Below are 27,483 nucleotides of genomic sequence, written 5' to 3'. Positions count from 1 at the left end.
GTATTGGTAGAGATTGACTAGTTCCTTGACGTCCGCGCTATCCAGACCTAGATCCATAACACTTTTATCTGTGGGAGGGTTGGAAGCTCTTGTGTACGAAACCGCGGTAGAAGATGTACAGAGTCTTCGTGCCCGTATTGTGGTAGGCAGTGAAACAGTAGGTCTTCGCAATTCTCCAGGGTTACATTAGCGCATCAGCGATTCAATGCTGTTAGTTTCTCAATGCCAATACAATACTCAGAGTATTTGTATCATGGATGGCATAACATCATTTTTACCATTCGGCACTGGACTACGAATTGACGTTACGTGACATCCAGTGTGTACGCATCATTACGTGACGGTGACGTGATGTGACGGTTCGTTGACATCCAGTGTGAATCGATCTTTGCAAGTACAAAATGTAGCCAAACGGGAGCAAATATGAATCAGTCAATCAAAATCAACCACATCCATAGACTGGCACAGATTTTCATTGTTGTGGAGAGTAAAGATTGTTGATTATTTTTATGTTAAATGGCTGTCATTTGTAAATACTATGCTTGTACTAAATGCGCCTTGCTCGAACAACTCGCAGGCGATCTTTGTTTTACTTGCTGCAACGTAAACAGGCGGAACATCTGTGGAAGGCGTGCATTTGAAACAGTGGGCAGTGGTGAGGAGCTTTGGGGTTAAAGGTTTTAAGTCCTTAAGTAGGTGGTACTGTAGTAATAAAATGGCACGGGTTTTGGTTGGTGTGAAGCGCGTTATAGATTATGCTGTTAAGGTGTGTAATTATCATTTCTATTCTCAATTTCTTTAATCGAAATGTCTGTAGAAAGTTTCTAAATCTTTTAAGTTCTCCAAATATATGAAAAGAAAGAAACTTACATAATCAGTCCGCTCACACATATTAAAAGCCTTTCTACTTTACATTTTCAGATTCGTGTAAAACCAGATAAAACAGGGGTTGTTACAGATGGTGTCAAACACTCCATGAATCCATTTGATGAAATCGCCGTGGAGGAGGCGGTTCGAATGAAAGAAAAAAAATTAGCCTCAGAAATAGTTGCTGTTTCTTGTGGACCAGCCCAAGCGCAAGTAAAATAATTCGTAAATTTATTGTAAGACTTGTTGCCAACAGAGTCTGACGATAATTTAAACTGCATTTGTATTTCGAAAGTTTATCAATGGACTGCCGAAGAATGTACTGTTTTGGCTTCTATTATCAATCTGGTATTCGTCCTAGGAATAATGAAGCCTATTAGAATTTTTGGCAAAAGATTTGAATATATTATTAAAAAGAAACTGCAGTTAGTGCAGAAAAGAGTAACACTTTTCCCTTGTCGATATATGTTTCCAGTCTTTGTAGTTCCATCAATGTATAAAGTAAATTGTACATTGTTATAGGAACAGTGAAAATGTCTTGAAGCTGATAATCTTACAAATACATAGGTGACATTCAGCTAGTATGAAAGTAACTACATTGAAGTTAATTCCCATAATAAATCATAGACAAAACAGTATTTTTATTTATAGGAAACCTTGAGAACTGCTCTTGCGATGGGAGTGGACCGTGGTATCCACGTTGAAATCTCAGGTCCTGAATATGAGACGCTGCAACCCATTCATGTGTCCCAGATTCTTGCCAAAATTGCAAAAGATGAGAAAGCTGATCTAGTTATTGTTGGCAAACAGGTAAGTTTCATTTATGAAATATGTAAAACACTTTTTCTTCCCGTACTGAAATTACTGTGTTTTCTTGCCTTTAAGCAAACTATACCGTAGTTGACAATCAAGTATTTAACTTGTAGTTAAATCTGTACGGCAAGTAAGTATGTGGACATGGTCCTGACTTGACACTGAATTAGATTCTGCTTTCGACTGAAAATTAGCCTCATTAGGTATCTGCTTTTAGGTTCACCTCACTAAACATGAAAACAGTACTGCTAATGTACCATGTGACTATACAGGTTATAAGTAATGTCAACAGAGAATGTCTTCTTTAAGTAAAGTACCATTTTTTGGCACTACAGACATTTTTTTCCTATGTAGATTTATATTACTAACTTTTATTTTGTTTTCCAATGTATCAGGATTATCAGAAAGATAAAAAACACATGTTACAGGCAATTGATGACGACTCAAACCAGACAGCACAAATGACGGCAGCCTTCTTGGACTGGCCACAGGGAACCTTCATATCCAAGGTAGAGGTAACCTTTCCCCGGGATGTTTTTCAAATTGATGTTTATGTGCAACATCATATATCTCATGCACAACTCTTCTCATTTGCTGTAAAAACTATCAATAGTTGATTCTAGTGTGGTTAAATGTCATGATTAGACTAATTATTCATTGATGATTTGGTAATTTATATGTAAATCACTTAAGGCTGTGTGAGACTAAGACTGTGGCTGTTTCACTGTATTTTTGAATCCTTACGGCAAATGTTTATATGGGAAATAATCAAGAACTACATATATCCTTCTGGTTGTCCTTGATTACTAGTTAACCTACTGCCTGAAAGAAAACCAGAAATAAATTCTCCACAGTATATTATTATCCAATTGAGTCTGAATAATCATACTAGTACAGTTCCATGATACAGTCTTTATTTATCTTTGCTGGGCCTGAACACTCAGTACTAGGCTGGCATAGTATACAAAACCTGTTCAATATAATTCTTCAAAACCATTCTCAAGTCGTACCAATCGCATTTTCAACCGTAACTTTGTTTTCTGTAGATCTGCCTTTAATACTTCACTTAAAATCTAAGATGTAGTGAAATCACAGGAAGTAGTTACTGCCAAGTATTAGGACTTGTGCTTAATTCAGGTGTTAATTAGTATATCTGTTTATTAACTGATGTTGGTATGGACAGAGAATATCAGCACACTATTATTGGTTATAAATGATATTTCACGGACAGGAGGTAGGCACCCCTATTTAAAGCATATGATATGGCAATGAACGAATATAAATAATTTGTGAAATATTTAACTCCAGCAGTACAATGAAACTAACAGGGCAACTGCCAGAAGTAGGGCGTTTTGGGTTGGACCAAACTAAATATGTGACAGTCAGAATAATACCACCATTTCAGAACAAATACTAATCAAAAAAATCAAGCACACAAGATTTTCAACACGCAGCACAACCAATAAATGCAGAAGCAAAAAGCCCTCAGTACCAAAAAATAACACACTCAAAGCATCAAACCAGTTATCCTAACCTTCACTGCCCGCAGAGTCTTCAACTGATCAAAATAACTGTAGTAATTTGATCATAGACAGCCTGTCTTCACCCATTGCAGCAAGCAGCGATATACTCAAATTTGTCATATCTGTGACTGCCATCTGAAAAAAAATTATATCTCTGATGATAAGAAACATACAGCACTAATAATTCCAAACAAAAACATGACTCCATCAGCCACAATATCCAACATCAAAATAACTCACTAGCAAATTGGCACATACTCTTCCAATAACATCCTGACATACTCAGCTTGCATCAAATCATTCTCTGAAATATCTAACAGGCAACTTTGAAACATAAAGATGCAGCATGTGGAAGGGGCACCATATAAAAAACATAATCAACAAAAGTGACCTGACTGGCGGAATCAGTTGACCAACTTTTCTCGTTCTGTGCTGTATAGTTACAAAATATCAAGCCATATTTTCAGAAGGTGCACTTTCAGTACTAATAGTAGCCTCTTCAGAATTCCAACATTTTTTGTGTGGGAATACATATATCAATGGGAGCAGGACAATCAATCTGACTTAAGAATTACAAATGTTTCAGAGAATGATCACATAGTAACAGTGACCTAGCCTAATAACACAACTTACCTGAATAAGGATAATTATGATTTTTCATATGTTTTGTGGGTTGTACTGTGAAGAAAACCATTGAAGGCTATTGAGCAAGTAAGCTGAGATTTGTGGTACAGGTTGTCTGTTTTGGCTCATAACATAACTGTTGCATTGTCATGCCATCCTCTAACTGTATCCTTCAGTATTATGTGGTGTGCTCTCTAGTATAGAATCTCAAAGGTACAGAGTTGATTTTGAGTGTTGTTATTGCGTGATTGGACTGGTGCAGTGTTGCCAGGTGTTAATATTACTTGTTTTCTTGTACTGCAGTTTTGTGTTGGAGCTTTGTTAATGAGTTACTGTAGTGCTGGTAAATATTGGCTACAGGTTTGTAGTTGGCTTTGGAGTTGTTAGTTTGGGACGTTAATAGTTCGATATTTAAAGTATACTTCGCATTTGTATTAGTTATGGATATGACAAGGAAATTCAGTTGGTCGTTGCCACCTTATTGTCACCCGTTGCCACCTTATTGTCACCCATTGCAGCATACAATGATAAAGTTTTTACTTGTATGGGCTGGTGGGTGAGTATGTTGCATGCCATGTTAGTTAGGAATTTATTAAGTTAACTAAAGTTCCTGCATTTCTTCACACAATCACACTGTAGTATACAGAAATACATTGAGCTGATACCCAGCCTGTTGCACTGGATTGATATATTATTAAGAGTGTATTAAAATTTTTACCAGATAGAATTTTTCATAGATAGCAGAATCACCTGCAAAAGGCGTCAGATGGCAACTAAAATTATCATGTAAGTCATTGACGTAGAACATGAGTAGCAGTAGGGAGAGATGATGATTCTTAACACTCGCTATGTCTTTGGTATTTGATCAACCACCTGTGCCTTTACGTCATGCCAGATGGTAAGTGCCTAAGAGAACTAGGTGTGTCCTATCTTCATACATGTTTGGTGGGCCTTGGGTTCCTGAGCTGCAGATTAAGTACCAGCCATCCTCTTAAATGGGAGCTTTGTGTTTGCTTTGGTATGTGTGTGTCCTTGTGGCAACAGATGTGGATGCAATCCAGGAACTAGACTTCATTGTTTTGAATTTAGAGGGCCAGCCAAGTATGTTCAAGGGACGAGCAGATGTTGCTGCAATAGAGATGACTGTTACAAAACCACATGGCAGCAGCTAAGATTGAAGGGTGGCAAGTACTCCAGTAAATGACATCCAGTGACCTTGATGCCATTGTTATTATAGTGGAAAGTGCTAACAGGGCAATAAGTAAATTGGAAGTGTTTTGTTGCCTTCATTGGAGCACACTTCTGGTATGTGTAAACTTGAGTTTGCAGTTTTTCCTTTACTTTCTACCTGCATTTACTCATTCTACCTTTGTAACTTCAATTCTTTTGCCCTTTCCTTAACTGGTAGAAACACCTCACACCACAAACCATACTCCAAAGCATCTACCATAATACAGAATTCTTTATTCTCTGGGTATCCTAGTACCTGTGATCTATTAAGCTCCTGTTAAATTTGTAATCTTCTTGACATTTTCCACTCAAAGACCAATGAGTCTTTAATTTTAGTAATGAATGAAGCATAGTAGCATTAATTATACTGCTTGGAACATGATCTGTAAAATCCAGTTGGATACGTATCTGTGACTTGTATCGTAGTTGGGTCAGGCCAAATTCATGTTTAACTAAGGGTAAACCCCAGAAATTTAATCTTGGCACAACTGAAATGTGCATTGGAGAATTTTCTCAGATCACTTTTCCAGCAGAGTTTTCTAAAAGTGGTATATGGTCCTTCCAATCTTAGGATAGAACCAGTACATCTTCTGTATAGACAGGTACTTTTCCCAATGACTCGTCTCCAGAGGCAAGGTCTGGGCTAGTTATCAGCCCATACATTTAGCCCAAAAGTTAGGACTTCAAAATGATAACATTTGCTTTCAGAAAGGAAAGCCAGGGTTTACTAAACTTCACCACTAAAGATACCTGCCAGTAACCTTCAGTTAAATCAAGCATACTCAAGTATTTGGCATTATGCAATCTTGCTAATATTTCTTCCATAGGAATGGGTCTAGACAGTTCAAACCACATCACATCTGTCATTATTTAAATAATGGCCACGTCTCATGTGTAGAGCATGTCATGGATTTCAGTATACAACACAGGGCTTTTAGAAGCAAACATACTAATAAGTGTAAACAGAGCAGTACTGAATAGTAGTAGTATAAGTATTAAAACTGAACAAAATATTGAGTTGGTCAAAGCATTTAGTTGCTCTCACAAAAATTGCTATAGATCAGTTACCAGGTTAAACAGCAAACAAAATTGTGACGAAGTGGTACAGGTTTTTATAAATATTTGTGTAATAATAAGAGGGGAGGAAGAAGAAAATAATAGAGATGTAGTACAAATACATGCCATTAAAAAATAAAATGTCAAGGAAGCACTTGTTTTGAAAGCTGATAAGGGAAATTCAGTTGTTATGTGTATCAGTGATTATATTCCTAAAACAACTTTTTGTTGACAATGAGATTTGTAAAATTGACAGGGACCCTACAGCAATATTCCAAGACAAAATGAGGGTATTTATTAAAAACTGTAATTTCCTACTTACAAACAGCAAAGAATGTCACTCATAATTATGAATCCTGTTGCCCCTAAATTAGCCCAGGGTGCCTTTTGAGTCAAAAATTAAATTCCATTTGAATGGTTGAATATGTCTCCTCCAAAAAATGTATCCTAAAAAATATTTCTGATCTCCTAGAGTTAGTTAAATAATTATGCACACCTTTCTTCATTAGATATCACTGTCTTATACACCAACATCCCAGTTGGTGGAACTACCGAACTGATCAGAAAGAATTTAAGTTAAAACTTGAGTTCTCACACAGTTATTTTATTTTACTTTTAATGATAGATTCTATAAACAAGCTCAAGGGTTTTCAATGGGGTGGTGCTTAGCTGGAAAATAAGCTGATATCATCATGGAGTCAAGCAGCAGTAGCTGGCAGAGACACAAACAGCAACAGGGAAGTAACCAATATTGTGACTTTTAAGAGTTCCTAGCCAGGAGTGAATTTTATAATATGTGTGCTTTTTCTAGAGATTTTGTGTGTTAATTTAATATCTAACATCCACAGTTCTCGTGTTTTCGTTTGCATCAGAAAGTAAAGATTTTGTGACATATTAAAAGTCCCCAATCAGGGGCCAATTATTTAGTTTCACCCGAGTGCTTCGGTAGTTAGGTTTTTGAACCTCTGCGTTTTAATCTAATTTATTAGACACAGTTACTGCGTTTTCATCAGGGTCTACAGCAGAGTTGTGCAGCACGTGCCAATAGTCTGTTTGTCTGCATAGTTCAGTTTTCCACGGTCTTTAGTATGGACAGGGACTATGATTGTTGTGTGTGAATGCAAGCTGAGTTGGTGACACTTCTCTCAGCTTCAGGCAGTGATGGCTTCAGTTACACAGCTTGAGACTGCAGTGGATGGGCACCACTGTTGTGGGCCAGCTGTGGGGGATCCAACGGACGTCCAGCACATCAGTCCTCACCGGTGGCCAGCCCAGTTACTGCTCGCACTGAGGTTGAACCCTCACCTGTGGTTGAGTGGGAGGTATGTGCCGAAAGACTTCGCAGGCGGCTGCACGTAAGGCATCCACGGTTTGTCTGACACAGGTTCCAGGTACTGTGTGTGGCTGACACTGTCGCTGAGCCAGATGCTGTCGCCTGTCCTGTTTCAAGGAAACCTCTCAGCCTGCAAGATCCAGACAGTCACAGAAGGTGGGATTATTGATAGTTGGGAGCTCCAACATTAGGTGCGCTATGGGGCCCCTTAGGGACATGGCTGCCAAGAAGGGGAAGAAAACCAATTTGCACTTTGTGTTCATATGGGGTGGAGTCATTCCAGATGTGGAACGGGTCCTCCCAAATGCCATGAAGAGCACAGGGTGCAGCCAACTGCAGGTGGTTGCTCACACTGGTACCAATAATGTGTGTCACTTTGGATCAGAAGAGATCTTCCTTTGGTTTAGAGTGGCTAACAGAAGTAGTAAAGGCTGCCAGTCACACTTGCAAGATGAAAGCAGAACTGACCATTTGCAGCATAGTCTACAGGACCGATTGCGGCCCTCTGGTACAGAGCAAAGTGGGGGGTGGGGGGGGGGTTCTGAATCAGAGGCTCAGACAGTTCCGAGACTGTGTAGGCTGTAGATTCCTCGACTTGCATCAGAGGGTGGTTGGGATTTGGATTCTGCTGAATAGGTCAGGTGTCCACTATACGCATGAGGTGGCTACACGGGTAGTAGGGGCTGTGTGGTGTGGACTGGGTGGTTTTTTAGTTTAGTGGGTCTCTGGGGAAAACACAAGAAGGGCTTCAGTCACAAAGGGCTGAACACAGGAAGAATGTAGATACAGGAACCATCAGTATGACAGTTGTAAATTGTAGGTGTGTTGGGAAAGTACCAGAGCTCCAAGTGCTAATAGAAAGCACTGATGCTTAAATCGTTACAGGCACTGAACGCTGGCTAAAGCCGGATATAAGCTCAGCCAACATTTTTTGCGAATGACCTAAGGGTGTTCCAAAAGGATACACTAGAAACGGTTGGCAGTGAAGTGTTTGTTGCTGTCAAAAGTAGTTTACCGTGTTGCGGAATTGAATTAGATATTGCCTTTGAGTTAGTATGGGCAGGGGTCATTGTTGGCAACTGGAATAAAATAACAATTGGATCCTTTAACTAATGTCCCAATTCAGATGATACAGTTCCTGAAAGGTTCAAAGAAAACTTGAGTTTGATTTCACACATGTACCCTACTCGTACGATAATAGTTGGTGAGGACTTTAATTTACCCTTGGGGAAAATACATGTTTAATTCCAGAGGTATGCATAAAACATCATCCGAAATTGTGCTAAATGCATTCTGTGAAAATTATTTCGAGCATTTCATGAGCCCACATAAATAGTGAACGCGGCTGATACGGTCGTGGGTTCTAATCCTGCCTCGGGCATGGATGTGTGTGATGTCTTTAGGTTAGTTAGGTTTAAGTAGTTCTAAGTTCTAGGGGAACTGATGACCACAGCAGTTAAGTCCCATAGTGCTCAGAGCCATTTGAATAGTGAACGGTTGTGAAAACACACTTGACCTCTGCAACAAATAATGTTGAGTTAAAAATTAGCATCGAAACGGATACAGGGATTAGTGAACACAGGGCTGTCGTAGTGAATCGAGTATTGTAACCCCCAAATCGCCCAAAAATAAATGAAAAAGATGCCTATTCAAAAAAGCAGATAAAAATTCATTTGATGCCTACCTGAGACAGTCTCCACTCCTTCCCAATTAAAAATATAAGTGTAGACCAGATGTGTCTCGAATTCAAAGAAATAGTATCGGCAGCAATTGAGAGATTTATACCAAATAAATTAACAAATGATGGAGCTGATCCTCCATGATACACAATGGGTCAGAACACTGTTGCAGAAACAACGAAGTAAACATGCCAAATTTAAACAGATGCAGAATCCCCAAGATTGGCCATCTTTAACAGAAGCTCAAAATTTAGTGTTCAGTTCAATGCGAGATGCTTATAATAGTTTCCACAATGATACTTTATCTCGAAACCTAACAGAAAATCAATAGAGATTCTGGTCGTATGTGAAGTATTAGCAGCAAGAAAGAGTCAGTGCCTTCTTTGGGTGATAGCAATGGAGATACTGCCGAAGACAGTGCTGCCAAAGCAGTTACTAAACACAGCCTTCCAAAATGCCTTCACAAAAAAGGCGAAGTAAATATTCCAGAATTCGAATCAATAACAGCTGCCAAAATGAGCAACGTAGAAGTAAATATCCTCAGAGTAGTGAACTAACTTAAATCGCTTAACAAAAACAAGTCTTCTGGTCCAGACTGTATACCAATTAGGTTCCTGTCAAAATATGCTGATGCATTAGCTCCATACTTAACAATCATACACAACTGTTCGCTCGACGAAAGATCCGTACCCGAAGACTGTAGAGCTGCACAGGTCACACCAATATTCAAGAAAGGTAGTAGGAATAATCCAGTTAATTACAGGCCCATATCGTTAACATCAATATGCAGCAGGATTCTGGAACATATATTGTGTTCGAACATTGAGTTACCTCGAGGAAAATGGTCCATTTGCACAGTCAGCAGTGGTTTAGAAAACATTGCTCTTGTGAAACACAACTAGCTCTTTATTTGCATGAAGTGGTGAGTGCTATTGACAAAAGGTTTCAAATTGATTTCGTATTTCTGAATTTACAGAAAGCTTTTGATACAGTACCACACAAGGGGTTGGTTGTGAAATAGAAGGCTTATGGAATATCGTCTCAGTTATGTTACTGGATTTGTGATTTCTTGTCAGAGAGGTCACAGTTTGTAGTAATTGACGGAAAGTGATAAAGTAAAACAGAAGTGATTTCTGACGTTCCCCAAGGTAGTGTTATAGCCCCTTTGCTGTTTCTTATCTATATAAACTATTTGGGAGACAATCTGAGTAGCTGTCTTTGGTTGTTTGCAGATGACACTGTCGTTTATAGACTAATGAAGTCATCAGATCAAAACAAACTGCAAAATAATTTAGACGAAATATCAGAATGATGATGCGAAAAGTGGCAGTTGACCCTAAATAACGAAAAGTGTGAGGTAATCCACATGAGTGCTAAAAGGAACTCGTTAAACTTCGGTTACTCGATAAATCAGTCTAATCTAAAGGCCGTAAATTCAACTAAATACCTGGGAATTAAATTATGAATGACTTAAATTGGAATGAACACACAGAAAATGTTGTGGGGAAGCTAAACAATGTTTTATTAGCAGGACACTTAGAAAATGTATCGGATCTACTAAGAAGAGTGCCTACACTACACTTGTCCGTCCTCTCTTAGAATACTACTGCGCGGTTTGGGATCCTTACCAGATAGGACTGATGGAGTGTATCGAAGAAGTTCAAAGAAGGTCAGCACGTTTTGTATTATCGCGAAATATTGGAGAGAGTATGTCACAGAAATGATACACGATTTGCGCTGGACAGCATTAAAAGAAAAGTGTTTTCCATTGCGACGAAATCTTCTCACAAAATTCCAGTTGCCAACTTTCTCCTCCGAATGCGAAAAAATTTTGTTGACACCAACCCACATAGGAAGAAACGATCACTACAATAAAATAAGGGAAATGAGAGCTCATATAGAAAGATATAGGTGTCCAGTCTTTCCGCGCACTATACGAGATTAGAGTAATAGAGAATTGTGAAGGTGGTTTGATGAACCCTCTGCCAGGTTTTTATAGGTGATTGCAGAGTATCCATGTAGATGTAGAACAAGATGCTAAACGGTGAATCAGAGGTGACAGGCAGGATTATTATCTGTAAAAGGTAGGTAGATGACACCATTACACTAGTCAATGGTAATGACAAAGTAGTCAATGAGATCTACAGTCCATTTAATAATGCCCATCCTAATTTAAAATTCATTATAGGAGGAGGAAAAGATAATAAAATTACTTACTGGCCCTAGAGATTTTGAAAGCAGAGACAACAATCTAACCTTTTTAGGTATACAGGAAGCAAACTTCAACAGATTCCATCATTCATGAAACGTCCTTCCACCCCATAAGTTATAAGTATGCATACTTCCATAGTGTGTTTTGCAGGTTGCTAAGAACCATGTCTGCTGTAAACTTTAACAATGAAGTAAATAAACAGAAATTGCCAGCTGTGGGTAATGGATACCAAGCACAGCTAGTTGACAAAATCTTACGGGGGAAAAGAAACAAGCTGAAGCATATAGAGTGAATCAAAAAATTACCCTAACTAAACCGAAAAGAATTTAAAAAGACATTTATATGTTTTCTGTACCTAGTAGTATCTCAGACAAAATAAGCAATGTATTTAGGAATAGTAAATTGACGTTGGCCTTCCAAACTCATAGGATTGCAACAATACTGCAAAAGAACGTAGGTGTAAAACAGTCAGTGTATCACAGGCCATGTGTTTACAAAATTAACTGCCAACAATGTGAAAAGTTTTACATAGGCCGAACTGGGCAGAAACTAAAGACAAGGTTTCTTAAACACAATAATCTTTTAAACACTTCAGCTCTAGGTTTCCACATTAAAGCTTGTAACCATACAATAGGTATCGCTGATGAGAATATGAAAATACATCATCAAGCAAAAAGGGTTAAGTATAAACCTTCTGGATAAAATTGATATTTTTTGTAACTTTGAAAAACCATTCAAATGATGTTCTCAATTAACAAAAAGATTTGAAAAATAAGGCTTTTTTTTTAGGGAATTTTTCTGATGTTTTTCACTTACCTTGTTCTATTATATAACCTGTCTCCTCAAATTCTACTACTACTCCCCTCCCTGTCACCCCCGCAAGCTAGTCTTAATGATAAACCTTATAGCTTAGTTTTATTATATGAAAAGATTGCCTGACATAAATGTGACAAGTTTTATGTAGTACATTGTCAACAATTGATGCTAATGACACTATTATTACACACAATTTTCGTATAACCCCTGTTAGGTTTCCTCATTACACAACTGCAATACAGATGGATTGTATTACAGTATGTTACCCACATCATGTGGAACTACTGTTGTCCAGCATAAACATTCATAAAATCTTTATTACTACTCTCTTGTTATTTTTCATTTAGTATCTTGCACACACAGTAATCCTATTTTTAACTTTATTGTATCTGACATGGACTTAGTCAATAAGTTGTCTTTTGCTTGAAGTATGGTCTTACTCCCAAGATGTATTTCTTATTTTAATGAACAATAGATCATTTTTGTTGTGTACGCAACCTTCATGTATTGATATATTAGATAAGTCATCTGTAGCCCAAGGTGTACATTCCGTTTAATGTTTTTTTAAGTCTTTATATATGCAAGTACATATTTTGTTTAGCAATCACTTGCCTCAATTACGTGAAGAACTTTTTTCTATTTGCCTCTCAAAATATATACTCAGTGGCTGAGCCTCTAATGGCTTTTAGCTAAAAGTTTGACATTGGTTAAAGATTGTTACTCATCACTACCACCATTATATATATGTGTCAGTATTCCTTAAAGCCAAATTTGGGCACATGGTTGTTTATACTGTGGTTATTCATCTCCAGTCCCCTTCTTTATGGTACAATAGTTCAATTCTTTTATCTTGGCGGATCGCGCATGCCCGCCCAGACGCAGGAGATTGCTGCATTGCCAGTTGCAAACAACGTGCGCGCCAAGAGAAGCAGTGCCATAGTATAGTGTAGTTCGCAAACTTACGTTTAGGGGGAGCGTGCAGTTTATGAAGTAAAGCCACCACGGCCGCATTAACCCTTTCGCTGCTACAGAGGTGTGCTCCCCACATTCCGCGCTGTGCGCGATTTTGTCACCACTGCACTGCTTGCCTGTGCAGACACATGGTGTTCAGACTGCTTTGACACACTTATCATTCGATTTCACAAAAACTATTTGGCCCAAAAATTTGATTTTTACACATCTTCTTGGCCGATACCTTCCCACCATAAATGACTTAATTTTGTTTCGATGTTCAACGCAGTTATTGTGCAGCATGAAATGTAGTAAACCATTACACAAAATTTTTTCTAAAAAGTTCTGATTAAAACAAGGTTTGCGAAGTACACAAAATTGAATTGTGGATGTAATAAAACATAGAAACTAAAATATATTGTCAGTGAGGCGCAGTGCACAAACAATTTGTGTTTGTTACAACGGACAGCAAGTACTTGCTGAAATGTACTTCAGTCGACAAAAACATTGAATATGATGTTGCTGAAGCAGCGAAGCAAAGAATTGCATCAGACAGTCAAGTAGCTCGGCACCTTAAGAGCCGAAATTCTGCTCTACATAATACTTTTAATACTGTCGCCAAAGAATATATGTCAATATGAATAGTAAAACAGCGACTGCGGAAGAGAAGATATACAAACAAAACAGATAACATGAATATTGTATGTGTGACTTTTCATTGTTTTTAATTGCTGTGAAAAGAAATATTGGAGGAAAAAATTAGAAAAACTGAAAACTTATTATGATTATAATGAAGAGACAAAGCACTAGAAATTTCAAAAAATTACATTCAAATGAATAAAATTCATGAAGTAAGGCACTTCGATATTGTTTTTAAATAAGAAAAAATTAAGCACTGAACAAGGATTGAACTCAAACCTTTCGCTTAACAGCCCAACACCTGAACCATTACGCTATCGCAGCTCGACATTCTACAGACCACCTCGACAAACACTGTTGGTATGACTACGAACTACTCACTTTTTGTTGAAGTTCAATAGGAAATAAACAATTACCTCTGTTCTTTATTGCGAAAAAGCGGTTCATGAGAATGATGCAAACACCTTTCCTTGTTATCGCCTGAATTAGGAGGCTTATTGCTTGTTTGATTTAATTAATCAATAGAATATAAAGCAATTGGTATAAAGAATGCTTTTCCAAACTTTCTATAAAAGGAAGTCTGCTATCAAGACATTGCTTTTGTTCAACTACTTTATTTATGACTGAACGTTTCTAAAACTGAAGACACTCGTCCATGCTCTGCACTGTAGTCGAGCTCTGGCAATGTCGTTCTCTGTGCATTGGCTGATTGTGTTTTTTGACGTCAGATGCGCAGAATGAACCTAAACTTGGCCCCCGTCGTAAATGACGCGCACTTCAGTATTACGGATATACTAGGCTTCTAAGCACTTTAACGAAACTTCATTTACATATCATCCTTCCCGTTAAATATAGTCAATATTTTACAGTGATTGTTCACTACTATCTTACATGCATATGAATGCTGAGTGACATTTAAACCTTTTTCTGAACACTGTATTGTAGTTTTTTTTAATGTTATGGATACTATTTTCGTTACATTTATGATATAATTGATGTTTGTTAATGTACATTTCATTTAGTGTATGCAATAATTATGATGCTGTTCCATCAAGTTTATGATGGTCTGTACCTTGTATTGTAAGATCGATGTTACTCGGGATACCAACTTCGTTTTCTGTTTATACATGAATCTAAACCAAATATGTTCACCAAAGATAGCCAGGTCCTCTGCATTTAGCAAGAAACTTGTCATAGATATTTTTATACCACATGATGAAAATACTTTCTAAAAATCTTTGACCAACTACTTAATATTTTGTAATTATAATACTTACACCCCTTCTCTTCAGTACTGCTTTGTTTATGCTTGTTATTAGTGGGTTTGTGTCTAAGTCCTGTATTGTTGTATACTGGAATTCATGACCTGCCATACACATGAGATGCAATTATTTAAGTAATGACAGATATGATGTTGTGGCTTAAACTGTTTTAACCTTGCAAGTATTCATGCATATTTTGCACTTCTTTGTAAAAGAATTTACAACATTTCGTATATACTACGTATAATTTTTTTGTATATTTGGATTGAATCCATAAAGACAGTCAGTGACTGGTACTGGTCAAACATGCATTTTATAGATTTAATGAAATTCCGGAATAGTTGCAGTGGAAGATGTGTGTTCAGATAGTATAAAGCTACATCTTGTAGTGTGAGCAGAAGTTAAAACAAGGAACTGTAGAGGGCACTAGCTGTAAACTGCTTACAGAAACCTGTTTATATGCAGCTGGGAAATTGCACATTACTTGTGAAGGAAATTCTTGATAAAGGGGTGACATATATCTAGGAAACTGGTATTTCTTAGTGTCCACTGCCTGTAGATCTTTCAACCCCCCTCCTCTCTTCCAACACCCCCTCCTCTCTTCCAACACCCCCCTCCTTTCTTCCAACACCCCCTCCTCTCTTCCAACACCCCCTCCTCTCTTCCAACACCCCCTCCTCTCTTCCAACACCCCCTCCTCTCTTCCAACTCCCCCCCTCCTCTCTTCCAACTCCCCCCCTCCTCTCTTCCAACTCCCCCCCTCCTCTCTTCCAACTCCCCCCCCTCCTCTCTTCCAACTCCCCCCCTCCTCTCTTCCAACTCCCCCCCTCCTCTCTTCCAACTCCCCCCCTCCTCTCTTCCAACTCCCCCCCTCCTCTCTTTCAACTCCCCCCTCCTCTCTTTCAACTCCCCCCCCTCCTCTCTTTCAACTCCCCCCCTCCTCTCTTTCAACTCCCCCCTCCTCTCTTTCAACTCCCCCCCCTCCTCTCTTTCAACTCCCCCCCTCCTCTCTTTCAACTCCCCCCCTCCTCTCTTTCAACTCCCCCCTCCTCTCTTTCAACTCCCCCCCTCCTCTCTTTCAACTCCCCCCCTCCTCTCTTTCAACTCCCCCCCTCCTCTCTTTCAACTCCCCCTCCTCTCTTTCAACTCCCCCCCTCCTCTCTTTCAACTCCCCCCCTCCTCTCTTTCAACTCCCCCCCTCCTCTCTTTCAACTCCCCCCCTCCTCTCTTTCAACTCCCCCCCTCCTCTCTTTCAACTCCCCCCCCTCCTCTCTTTCAACTCCCCCCCCTCCTCTCTTTCAACTCCCCCCCTCCTCTCTTTCAACTCCCCCCCTCCTCTCTTTCAACTCCCCCCCTCCTCTCTTTCAACTCCCCCCCTCCTCTCTTTCAACTCCCCCCCTCCTCTCTTTCAACTCCCCCCCTCCTCTCTTTCAACTCCCCCCCTCCTCTCTCTCTTTCAACTCCCCCCCCTCCTCTCTCTCTTTCAACTCCCCCCCTCCTCTCTCTCTTTCAACTCCCCCCCCTCTCTCTCTTTCAACTCCCCCCCTCCTCTCTCTCTTTCAACTCCCCCCCCTCCTCTCTCTCTTTCAACTCCCCCCCTCCTCTCTCTCTTTCAACTCCCCCCCTCCTCTCTCTCTTTCAACTCCCCCCCCCTCCTCTCTCTCTTTCAACTCCCCCCCCCTCCTCTCTCTCTTTCAACTCCCCCCCCCCTCCTCTCTCTCTTTCAACTCCCCCCCCTCCTCTCTCTCTTTCAACTCCCCCCCCCTCCTCTCTCTCTTTCAACTCCCCCCCCCCTCCTCTCTCTCTTTCAACTCCCCCCCCCCTCCTCTCTCTCTTTCAACTCCCCCCCCCTCCTCTCTCTCTTTCAACTCCCCCCCCCTCCTCTCTCTCTTTCAACTCCCCCCCCTCCTCTCTCTCTTTCAACTCCCCCCCCCTCCTCTCTCTCTTTCAACTCCCCCCCCCTCCTCTCTCTCTTTCAACTCCCCCCCCCTCCTCTCTCTCTTTCAACTCCCCCCCCCTCCTCTCTCTCTTTCAACTCCCCCCCCCCTCCTCTCTCTCTTTCAACTCCCCCCCCTCCTCTCTCTCTTTCAACTCCCCCCCCCCCCCTCCTCTCTCTCTTTCAACTCCCCCCCCCTCCTCTCTCTCTTTCAACTCCCCCCCTCCTCTCTCTCTTTCAACTACCTCTCTCTCTTTCAACTACCCCCCTCCTCTCTCTCTTTCAACTACCTCTCTCTCTTTCAACTACCCCCCTCCCCCCCCCCCCCCTGCGGGTTCGGTGGTTAGAATAGGCCCGCGGTATTCCTGCCTGTCGTAAGAGGCGACTAAAAGGAGTCTCACATGTTTCGGCCTTATGTGATGGTCCCCTCTCGGGTTTGACCTCCATCTTTCTAAATTATTCCGAAGAGCGAGCCAATTGGGGAAGGGTGCCTTACATGGTGCACTGTCTCCGTCGTGCAATTTTAGCCGGCTTTCTCGTCGTTGCAATGGTGTCCCGCTCGTTTTCGATCTCTTGGGCGAGGATACGTCCCTGGGTGCGATTACCACGCCGCACTCTGCACTGTTTCTTTTAACTGCGACGATGACCTTGAACATTTTTGCACCTAAGATCCAGCACGGTAGCCAGTCCGTTGTGGTGGGGCCACCATGTACCCTGTTGGTTGTAGCGGGGCCACCATGTACCCTGTTGGTTGTAGCCCCCTGACAACACAGGGATATCTCTACTGATGCCTGCACCGTTAACTCCCCACGTATGCCAAGGAGTAGATGCCTATCCTCCTGGGGTATTGGGACTCCCGGCAACGGCCATCCTGCCAGGTGGCCTTTGCTGTGGCTGGGTGGCGCCCGTGGGGAGGGCCCTTGGTCGGAGTAGGTGGCATCAGGGCGGATGACCCGCAATGAAGCGTGGTACATCATCTCTCGCTGGCGGCCAGCCACCAGCAGTCTCTAAGCGTTCTCGGGCTCAATTTAATGCTCAGAAGTACAATCCGAAAACGTTCCCCTCCCTGGCCACGCCGTGGGAAGAGCGTAACTCTCAGGATGGAGGTAACAGTATTTCGCCCCGATTCTTAGTTTGCACGAGAGCTGATGGGGAGTCTTTTCTCTCCACAAAGCCTCAGTTCTTCGTCGAGCATTTAGAGGACAAGTTTGGGGAGGTGGAGGGCTTGTCTAAAATGCGCTCTGGGTCAGTACTGATACAAACGGCATCCTCCGCCCAGTCACGCAGGTTACTTGCTTGTGACAAGTTGGGGGATGTTAACGTTACTATTACACCACATAAGAGTTTAAATATGGTCCAGGGTGTTATTTTCCATAGGGACCTCCTTTTACAGTCTGATGACAAGCTGCGCGCCAACTTAGAACGTAGAGGTGTTCATTTCATCCGGCGCGTTCATCGGGGTCCGAGGGACAATCAGGTTGCTACCGGTGCCTTCATCTTGGCCTTCGAGGGTGATACGTTACCGGAAAAGGTCAAGGTGATGGTCTACCGATGTGACGTCAAGCCCTATATCCCTCCCCCGATGCGGTGCTTCAAGTGCTGGAAGTTCGGCCATATGTCTTCCCGCTGCACTTCCAGCCTCACATGTCAAGATTGTGGACGCCAATCTCATCCCGATACTCCATGTGCCCCGCCTCCCATCTGCGTCAACTGCGGTGAGCACCATTCACCTTGCTCGCCAGACTGCAGAATTTCCAGAAAGAGCGCAAAATCATGGAATATAAGACCCTGGACCGACTGACTTATACTGAGGCCAAAACGAAATACGACCGATTACATCCAGTGAGAATGACATCTTCCTACGCCGCTGCAACAACACCTGTGCTCGCCCCATCAGTTTCGCGACTTCCGGCCGGATCGACGAGTGGTACAACTCCTCCTGCCCCCTTGCCAGTGGGGGCTCTACCCACCGGGTTGCTCCTGTGCCGCCTACCTCAGGAGCAACACCATCCCCCCCATCGGGGATGTCGGTCCCTGCTTCTAAGCCGGAGAAGTGTCCAACTTCTTCAGCTTCTCACACTCGCAAGGGGTCCCTTGGGTCCCTCCCTTCCCAGGTTTCCACCAGCGGGAAGGCTGACGACCGACAGTGGCGTAAGTGCCCACAATCAGCTGGTCGGAGGGCTTCACGATCCTCCTCAGTCCCGGAGACTGAATCGGTGAAGCCCTCCCAGCCAGTTAAACCCAAGGAGCAGTGTGAGAAATCAAAGAAGAAGAGCTCTAAGCCCATGGAACTCGCTGTGGCAGCCACCCCACCGCAACCTTCCAGCTCTGTGTCTGAGGACGAGGTGGAGATCCTGGCGTCCGCTGAGGACCTCAATCTCGCCGGTCCCTCAGACGCCATGAATAGCACTAGCACAGGTGCTCAATCGGAGGCAGCAGGTGACCCAGCGGCGTAATCTGCCTTCCCAGTCCCGTCACGCCTTTCTCAGCCATGGACAAAACCATCCTCCAGTGGAACTGCAGTGGTTTCTTCCACCATCTAGCTGAGCTCCGCCAACTTATCAGACTTCACCCTTTCCTCTGCATTGCTCTGCAGGAAACTTGGTTTCCAGCAATGCGCACCCCCACCCTCCATGGCTATCGGGGTTATTATAAGAACCGAGCAGCTTATGAAAGGGTGTCTGGTGGCGTCTGCATCTATGTCCTTAACTCTCTTCACAGCGAGTCTGTCCCTCTACAAACAGCTTTAGATGCTGTCGCTGTTAGGGTGTGGACGCCGCAGGCTATTACCGTCTGCAGTCTTTACCTTCCACCGGAGGGTGATGTCGCGCAGCATGTCCTGGCTGCGCTGATAGGCCAATTGCCGCCACCTTTCTTGTTACTGGGCGACTTTAACGCCCATAACCCTCTGTGGGTTGGGTCAGTGGCAACAGGTCGAGGCGCCACCGTTGAGCATTTATTGTCGCAGCTTGATCTCTCGATTTTGAATGATGGTGCCTTCACACACTTCAGTGTGGCGCATGGCACATACTCTGCCATTGACCTTTCAATCTGTAGCCCTAGCCTCTTACCGGCTGTCCAATGGAGTGTGCATGACGACCTGTGTGGTAGTGACCACTTTCCGATCTTTGTCACTACCACAGCGTCACTCTTCTGGGCGCCCTAGCAGATGGGCTATGAATAAGGCTGACTGGGACTTGTTCTCCTCCACTGCCACTATTGAGCCTCTCTCAAATGATGACATTGATGCGGTGGTTACATCGGTCACCACCGGCATCGTTACTGCTGCCGAATCTGCCATTCCCCGTTCCTCTGGGTCCCCTCGGCGGCGGACTGTGCCTTGGTGGTTGCCTGAGATCGCTGCAGCGATTAAAGATCGCCGGCGGGCGCTCCAGCGTCACAAGTGACATCCCTGCGTTGAACACCTCATCACCTTCAAACGGCCGCGTGCGCAGGCCCGCCTCCTTATCCGCCAAGGCAAGGAGTGCTGGGAGCGGTATGTGTCCACCATTGGCCTCCATGTCACTCCATCGCAGGTCTGGGCCAAGATTCGACGCGTCTACGGCTATCGCACCCCTGCCAGCGTCCCTGCGCTCTCACTGAATGGAGCAGTTTGTACTGACTCCGACGTCATTGCAAACCGCTTACAAGAGCATTTTGCTATGAGTTCCGCTTCTGCGAATTATCCCCAGGCCTTCTGCTCCATTAAAGAGCGGATGGAACGTCGGAGTCTTTCTTTTTGCACCCACACTTCTGAATCCTACAATGCTCCATTCAGTGATTGGGAATTTCACAGTGCCCTTGCCGCTTGCCCTGATACCACTCCCGGGCCCGATCGCATCCACTGTCAGATGCTGAAACACCTTTCAGTGGACTGCCAGCAACGCCTCCTTGACCTTTACAACCGTCTCTGGGTCGAGGGTGAGTTTCCGTCGCAATGGTGGGAAAGCATTGTCATCCCCGTTTTGAAACCGGGCAAGAGCCCTTTGGAGGTGGACAGCTACCGCCCCATTAGCCTCACCAACGTTCTTTGTAAGCTTCTCGAACAGATGGTGAGCCAGCACTTGAATTGGGTACTGGAGTCTCGGGGCCTTCTGGCTCCGTCTCGGGTGGGTTCCGGAGAGGCCGCTCCGCCGCCGACAATCTGGTGAGCCTGGAGTCGGCCATCCGTACTGCCTTTGCCCGCCGTCAGCACCTGGTCGCTGTCTTTTTCGACATGCGGAAGGCATACGATAAGACATGGCGTCATCAAATCCTTTCTACACTTCATGGATGGGGTCTTCGGGGCCCTCTGCCGATCTTTATCTGCAATTTCCTGTCGTATCGTACCTTCCGCGTGCAAGTTGCAGCCTCATATAGTTCCTCCCACGTCCAGGAGAACGGCGTGCCACAGGGTTCTGTTTTAAGTGTCTGCCTGTTTTTAATAGCCATTAACGGGCTCGCTGCAGCCATTGGAAGTTCTGTCTCCACTTCCCTGTATGCTGACGACTTCTGCCTTTACTACAGCTCTATTGGCATTGCAGTTGCTGAACGTCAGCTACAGGGCGCAATCCGCAATGCGCAGTCTTGGGCTGTAGCTCATGGGTTCCAGTTTTCGGCAGCCAAGACCTGCGTTATGCATTTCTGCCGGCGACGTACTGTCCACCCGGAGCCGCAGCTTTCTCTTAACGGCGAACTTCTTTCAGTGGTGGGATCACACAAGTTTTTGGGGGTGGTTTTCGATGCCCGGTTGACTTGGCTGTCTCATATCCGGCAGCTCAAACAGGCGTGTTGGCGGCATCTCAATGCTCTGCGATGTTTGAGCCACACCCGCTGGGGCGCCGACCGATCTACCCTGTTCCGGCTGTACCAGGTGTTACTCCAGTCTCGATTGATTATGGGAGCCTGGCTTATGGCTCAGCTTCCCCATCTGCGTTGCAGGTGCTGGACCCAATCCTCCATAGCGGGATACGCCTTGCCACTGGTGCTTTCTGCACCAGCCCTGTGGACAGCATACTAGTGGAGGCAGGTGTCCCTCCACTGCGGTTACGCCGCCAACAATTACTGGCTGCTTATGCTGCCCATGTTTTTAGCTTGCCCGGGCATCCAAATTACCGTGTCCTGTTCTCGCAGTCAGTCGTCCATCTGCCAGGCCATCGGCCCCGGTCGGGTTGTCCGATCGCCGTACGCGTCAAGGAGCTTCTCTCCGGGCTTGGGTTTTTCCCTGTTCCACCTCCTTTCCGGGCACCTCTGCGTACACCCGCGTGGTGTGTTCCTCGCCCTTGCCTTCGGCTCGACTTGGCACAGGGCTCGAAGGACTCAGTCCCTCCAGAGGCCTTCCGCCGCCGCTTTTATTCCATCCTGGCCACGTATCAGGGCTCTGGAATTGTTTACACTGACAGTTCAATGGTTGCTGGTCGTGTCGGGTATGCGCTAACTCTAGGGGACCATTCCGAACAATGTTCTTTGCCGGATGGCTGCAGCGTTTACACTGCTGAGCTGGTCGCCATATTTCGAGCCCTAGAGTATATCCGCTCCTGCTCAGGTGAGTCCTTCGTTATCTGTAGCGATTCCCTGAGCGGTTTACGAGCTCTCGACCAGTGTTTCCCTCATTCTCGTCTGGTGATGGCTATCCATGAGTCCCTGCATACTCTTGCGCGTTGCGGCCGCTCTGTGGTCTTCGTGTGGACCCCAGGCCATGTTGGGATACCTGGCAATGAGAATGTTGACCGCCTGGCGAAAGAGGCCACTAGTAAATCATCTCTGAAGATTGGCCTCCCGGAGACTGATTTGAGGGCAGTCTTACGCCGCGAAGTTCTTTCGGTTTGGGACGCTGAATGGCACAATCTGCCCACGCCCAACAAACTCCGTCCGATCAAGGCGACGACGACTGTGTTGCGGTCGTCCAAGCGGGTCTCCCGCAAGGAGTCTGTTGTCCTCTGCCGGCTGCGCATTAGGCACACTCGGCTTACGCACGGCCACTTATTGCGCCGTGAGGACGCACCTCTATGTCGCTGCGGCTCCGTTTTATCTGTGGTCCATATTTTATTGGAGTGTCCGCTTTTAGCTGTGCTCAGGCAGTCGTTCGCACTGCCTGACACACTCCCTGCCCTTTTAACAGATGACTCTGCTACGGCTGACTTAGTTTTACGTTTTATTCGGGCAGGAGTTTTTTATCATTTAATCTAAGTGTTTCTGTTTTGTCTTATTGTTTTGTGTGGATTCTGGCCTCCGGTTTTAAACTGATTTTTTAATGTGTTTTAAGTGGTTGGCTTTTCCTTTTTTTATTTCTATGGTCGGCCAACCACCGTCACACTCTGTGTGATTTTAGTTCGTTTTGTCTGGTCTTTGTCTCAGTTTCTCTTGTTCTGTGTCGTCTGTGCTCTATTCTGTTAACCGTTTTTATTCTCTGTGGGTGTTTTTTTAGTACTTGGAAAAAGGGACCGATGACCGTAGCAGTCTGGTCCCTTTAATCCCACAAACCAACCAACCAACCCTCCCCCCTTTCAACCCCCCTCCTCCTCCAACCCCCCCATCCCTTCTTACTCTCTCTCCTCCCCTTCTCTCCCCCCACCCCTCCCCCTTCTCTCTCTCTCTCTCTCTCTCTCTCTCTCTCTCTCTCTCTCTCTCTCTCTGTCTGTCTGTCTGTGTGTGTGTGTGTGTGTGTGTGTGTGTGTGTGTGTGTGTGTGTGTGTGTGTGAGAGACTAGTTTCCTAAACATGGGCTGCTTCATTATTGACGACATCCTTTACTTTATAAGTACTTCATGCTTTCAAAGGTGTGACTAGATCTCAGTAAACATGTTTCTGTTAACAGTTCACATTGCATCAGACACACAGTGCCCCCTGACAGTTACTGGTTTAACTTTTGCTTGCTGAACTTGAGGGCATAAATTTCCACTTGAGGTCGAAGTGCTCCCCATTGCAACTATCTTAGAAATCTATTAAATCTCAAATATTATTTTTAGCTTTTCACTGGTGAAACATGAGACTTGAAATATTGAACATGTCATAATGTAATTTCTTTTAAAGCTAAAGCATGATAATATTAAAGCTAAAGCATGACAATACTTTATTTATTGAATTGTGTAGTTTTAATAATCTTTACATTACCATTTTTCCTACAATATCATCAGGCATATCACTTTCATGGCCAGCAGGATGAGCTTAGTTTTTTGTGTACTTTTCTGTAAGATATATCCATACATTATGCATTAACAATGGCAGTTCCAGATCCATTTGCAAATGGCCTGGATGTGATGGCTGAAATTGGTCATGAACTTAAACAAAGTAGACTTCAGCAACTGGACTGGTCTTTCATTAATTGAATGAACAGTTACTGATCAGCAGCAGTCTCTGAACATAACAAAATGGGTGAATGTAAATAGTTATGACAAGTCAGCTATGAGAAACAGATAAAAACACAGATGCTTCAATGTGATGTATGATGGCTGTGTTACTTACGGACTCTGTCTGGATGTAGCTCTCATTGGTGAATTGTTACCAACTTCACCTATTGCAGAGGAATGAAGTCTTTGTGCCCCCCTTTCTGCTTCTTCCAGTTAAATAATTGATTAGTTTATTTGTTGTATGTACTTTTACCTATGTATGATAATGCCAGTAATTTGGCATTTTATTATTCTGCGTAACATACTCCAATTTAGGCAGTTATTAGCCAACAGCAAATTTTTGTGCCTGATCAAGTATTAGACATTTCTACTTTACTACACAATGCTACATTGCAATTTCATAATGGTGAGGCTATCTTATTTATTTGTGACAGTTTATATCAAATTGAAAAATTGGTAAACAAACTATTGTATCGTCTGATAATTCTACCTGTGGGATCAACTGAACTTGTTAGACCATTTCTCAGTGCTATATTCACACTTCAGGCTGTAAGCTCTGCAGTGTTCTTCTTTTTAAAGATGTTAAAAATGATCTTCAGTCCCTTGGTGAAAATATGTTCCAAACATTTAAATGGCTGCCACTTTTTCAGATTGAAAAGACAAATGGTGAATTGAAACTGACCAGAGAAATTGATGGTGGTCTTGAAATGATCAAAATAAAGATGCCAGCTGTCCTCAGTGCTGATTTGAGGTTAAATGAACCAAGATATGCAACACTGCCAAACATTATGGTGTGTAACAGTTCTTGTATCTCATGGTTTGTCAGTTTTTACAACTTACTTAAAGTTCATAATACTTAAATGCAAATGGAAATATTGATTACAATTATTATAAAAGACGGGAGAAGCTGATATGGACTGTTTATGTATTTTAGTGTTTAATATTATTCATCTTTTAGTTTTGTTGTTGTAAACAAATGTTTGTTTTCAGAAAGCAAAAAAGAAACCTATTAAGAAATTATCACCAAAGGATCTTGGTGTTGATACTGCAGCACGAATTGAGGTTGTGAGTGTGGAAGACCCACCAGTGAGACAGGCAGGTTCCATCCTAGCTGATGTTGATGAATTGGTCACAAAACTTAAGGAGGGAGGACATGTCTAACCTGTTTCATTATTATTATTATTATTATTATTATTATTATTATTATTATGTAAATGAACCTGCAATGCAAATGTGGCAGTACTGTAGCAATTACTGCATTCTGCACATTGTCATTCTTTGTGTTTACATTTTTGTTGAAAATGCTTTTACATTTAAAATATAGAAAAACATGTTCGGTAAAGCTCAATTTGGGGACATTCTGTTCTTAAAAAAAAGCTGGAACATATAAAATCAGTTGGAATTAATAACAAGTTCATCAAATAGAGAAGTTGATTTAGTCCTGCAGTTAATGTGGTCTAAATCAAAAGTTCTTTTTCTTTAGCTTTTCACGTATTATTTTTTATATGGAGACGCCATAAATTCAGCATTTGTAGAATGTTTGTCATTGTACAAAAATGTTTTGTGTATATATTTTCTCCTACTTCTGTTCTAGTGTCAAAAATTTAATTTTGCTATGAGTTGTGTATTCATAAGCACAGTGTAAAAGTATAGTGTTTACATCTTATCACTGTCCCTGTCGTCTGTTGTCTAGAAATTTTCTTAACTGAAATAAGATGTTAGTTTTTGGTTTGACAATTTTTGCATGTATTTCATTGTACACTATCTCAATCTAAATGGCTTGTGGCAGATACTGTTTGATTTCCTTGCTCTGTAACACTTGGCTTAATTTCTTGAATTGAGAAATGCTTGCAAAATCCACATTTTCTCTGTAGTAACATTGCTGTTTATAGTGCATTCTAAAGTCATGACTGAACGTCTTTGTAATCAGTTTTCTCTGTCTGCTATACATCAATAATTGTTCCTCATTATTGTATTTTATGTTGGATTTGTCTTATTGAAGGCCAGCTGATTTAAAGGTTAGTCATTATTATTGGACCAATGGTTCAAATGGTTTCTTAGTCACTGTCAGCATAGCTGACAGCCTCAATGTGCCAGCACACTTTTCATACCTACTGAGCACTCTTGCAAAAGGAGGGTCTGGCTGCCCAACAAAGTTTCATAACTGCATAAACTTCAGAGAAATGGGAGGTTCATACTGGAAGCAATTCAGAGACCGCAGCACACGCAGGAAGCTATGCAGGAGCACATTTTCTTAAAAGTAAAAGAGTAGCATTAATATTATAACATGTTTAGTTCATTATGTAATTAAAGCTTTACACCTATATTTCTTGCTGTTTTCCTAATGTCTGAAGTTCCTGAACTAGTCAACACTGTTCACAACTAAGGTGTGGGTTATATGTTCAGGTTGTGTGGTGCTAAAGTATATACACAAATGTATGTTTGTATATGGAATCAATGGGATTTATCATGTTTATAAATTTTATACCAGTGTACTATTTTTGTTAAATAAAAGATCTGTAGGTGATATTTCCATTTTTTTACTAATCATAGAACTAACAGAAATATTAACCTTCAGCAGTATTCATGATATTATTATTATTATTATTATTATTATTATTATTATTATTATTATTATTATGGCATTTTTGAAGGCTTTTTCCTGTGTGTTATAGCTGTATGTAAAGCACTTACTGGGTTACTGCTTCAAAGGTGCTTTACCTAACAGTCATGACTCCTGATGACTTTTGTTTTCAATACTAGCAGACATACATGATTCAGTTGCTAATCATGTAACTCATTAATAATTACCCAGAACTGCAGTTTATCATACTATTCTAAGGAGGACCCCGTTTCCAGAGCCATGCCTCTTCCACCTGCCCTTCTCTGACTACACCTGGACTTGGTGTAATCTGTAATGTGCATCATGATGGAATTTTATTAACTACAAATTTATTGAAACAGACCATTAACACAGTTGGTCATTGTAAACAAAAACTTACCAGTTTAGACACTGATAAGTGTTAATATTTACAGTGTTATTATGTCCAAGAAGTGTTAATTTGGCATGTGATTCTTCGTATTTTAAAACTAAAATAGTTCCAGTGGAAGAACAGAGGAAAATGCAGAAACTAAGGAGCAGGTCACAGTAGTTAAGCCAGTACTATCCCCGAGACACACACTATTTTGTCAGTAATCATGATGTAACTTGGAGA

At 42.4% G+C, this 27,483-nt stretch overlaps 1 protein-coding gene across 1 annotated transcript; it reads left to right on the top strand.

The window, feature by feature from the left end:
• Positions 1–430: 430 nt before the first annotated feature.
• On the top strand, positions 431–26,797 carry LOC126184305 (electron transfer flavoprotein subunit beta). Its single transcript, XM_049926684.1, has 6 exons — positions 431–766; positions 922–1,080; positions 1,519–1,677; positions 2,109–2,189; positions 24,919–25,059; positions 25,259–26,797. Exons 1-6 carry the CDS (start codon positions 716–718, stop codon positions 25,427–25,429), a joined length of 762 nt encoding a protein of 253 aa, XP_049782641.1. The 5' UTR covers positions 431–715; the 3' UTR covers positions 25,430–26,797.
• The last annotated feature ends 686 nt before the right edge of the window (positions 26,798–27,483 follow it).

The sequence above is a fragment of the Schistocerca cancellata genome, chromosome 1, assembly GCF_023864275.1.
Source record: "Schistocerca cancellata isolate TAMUIC-IGC-003103 chromosome 1, iqSchCanc2.1, whole genome shotgun sequence".
Lineage (NCBI taxonomy): Eukaryota > Metazoa > Arthropoda > Insecta > Orthoptera > Acrididae > Schistocerca > Schistocerca cancellata.
This window is presented reverse-complemented; position numbering and strand designations above follow the sequence as displayed.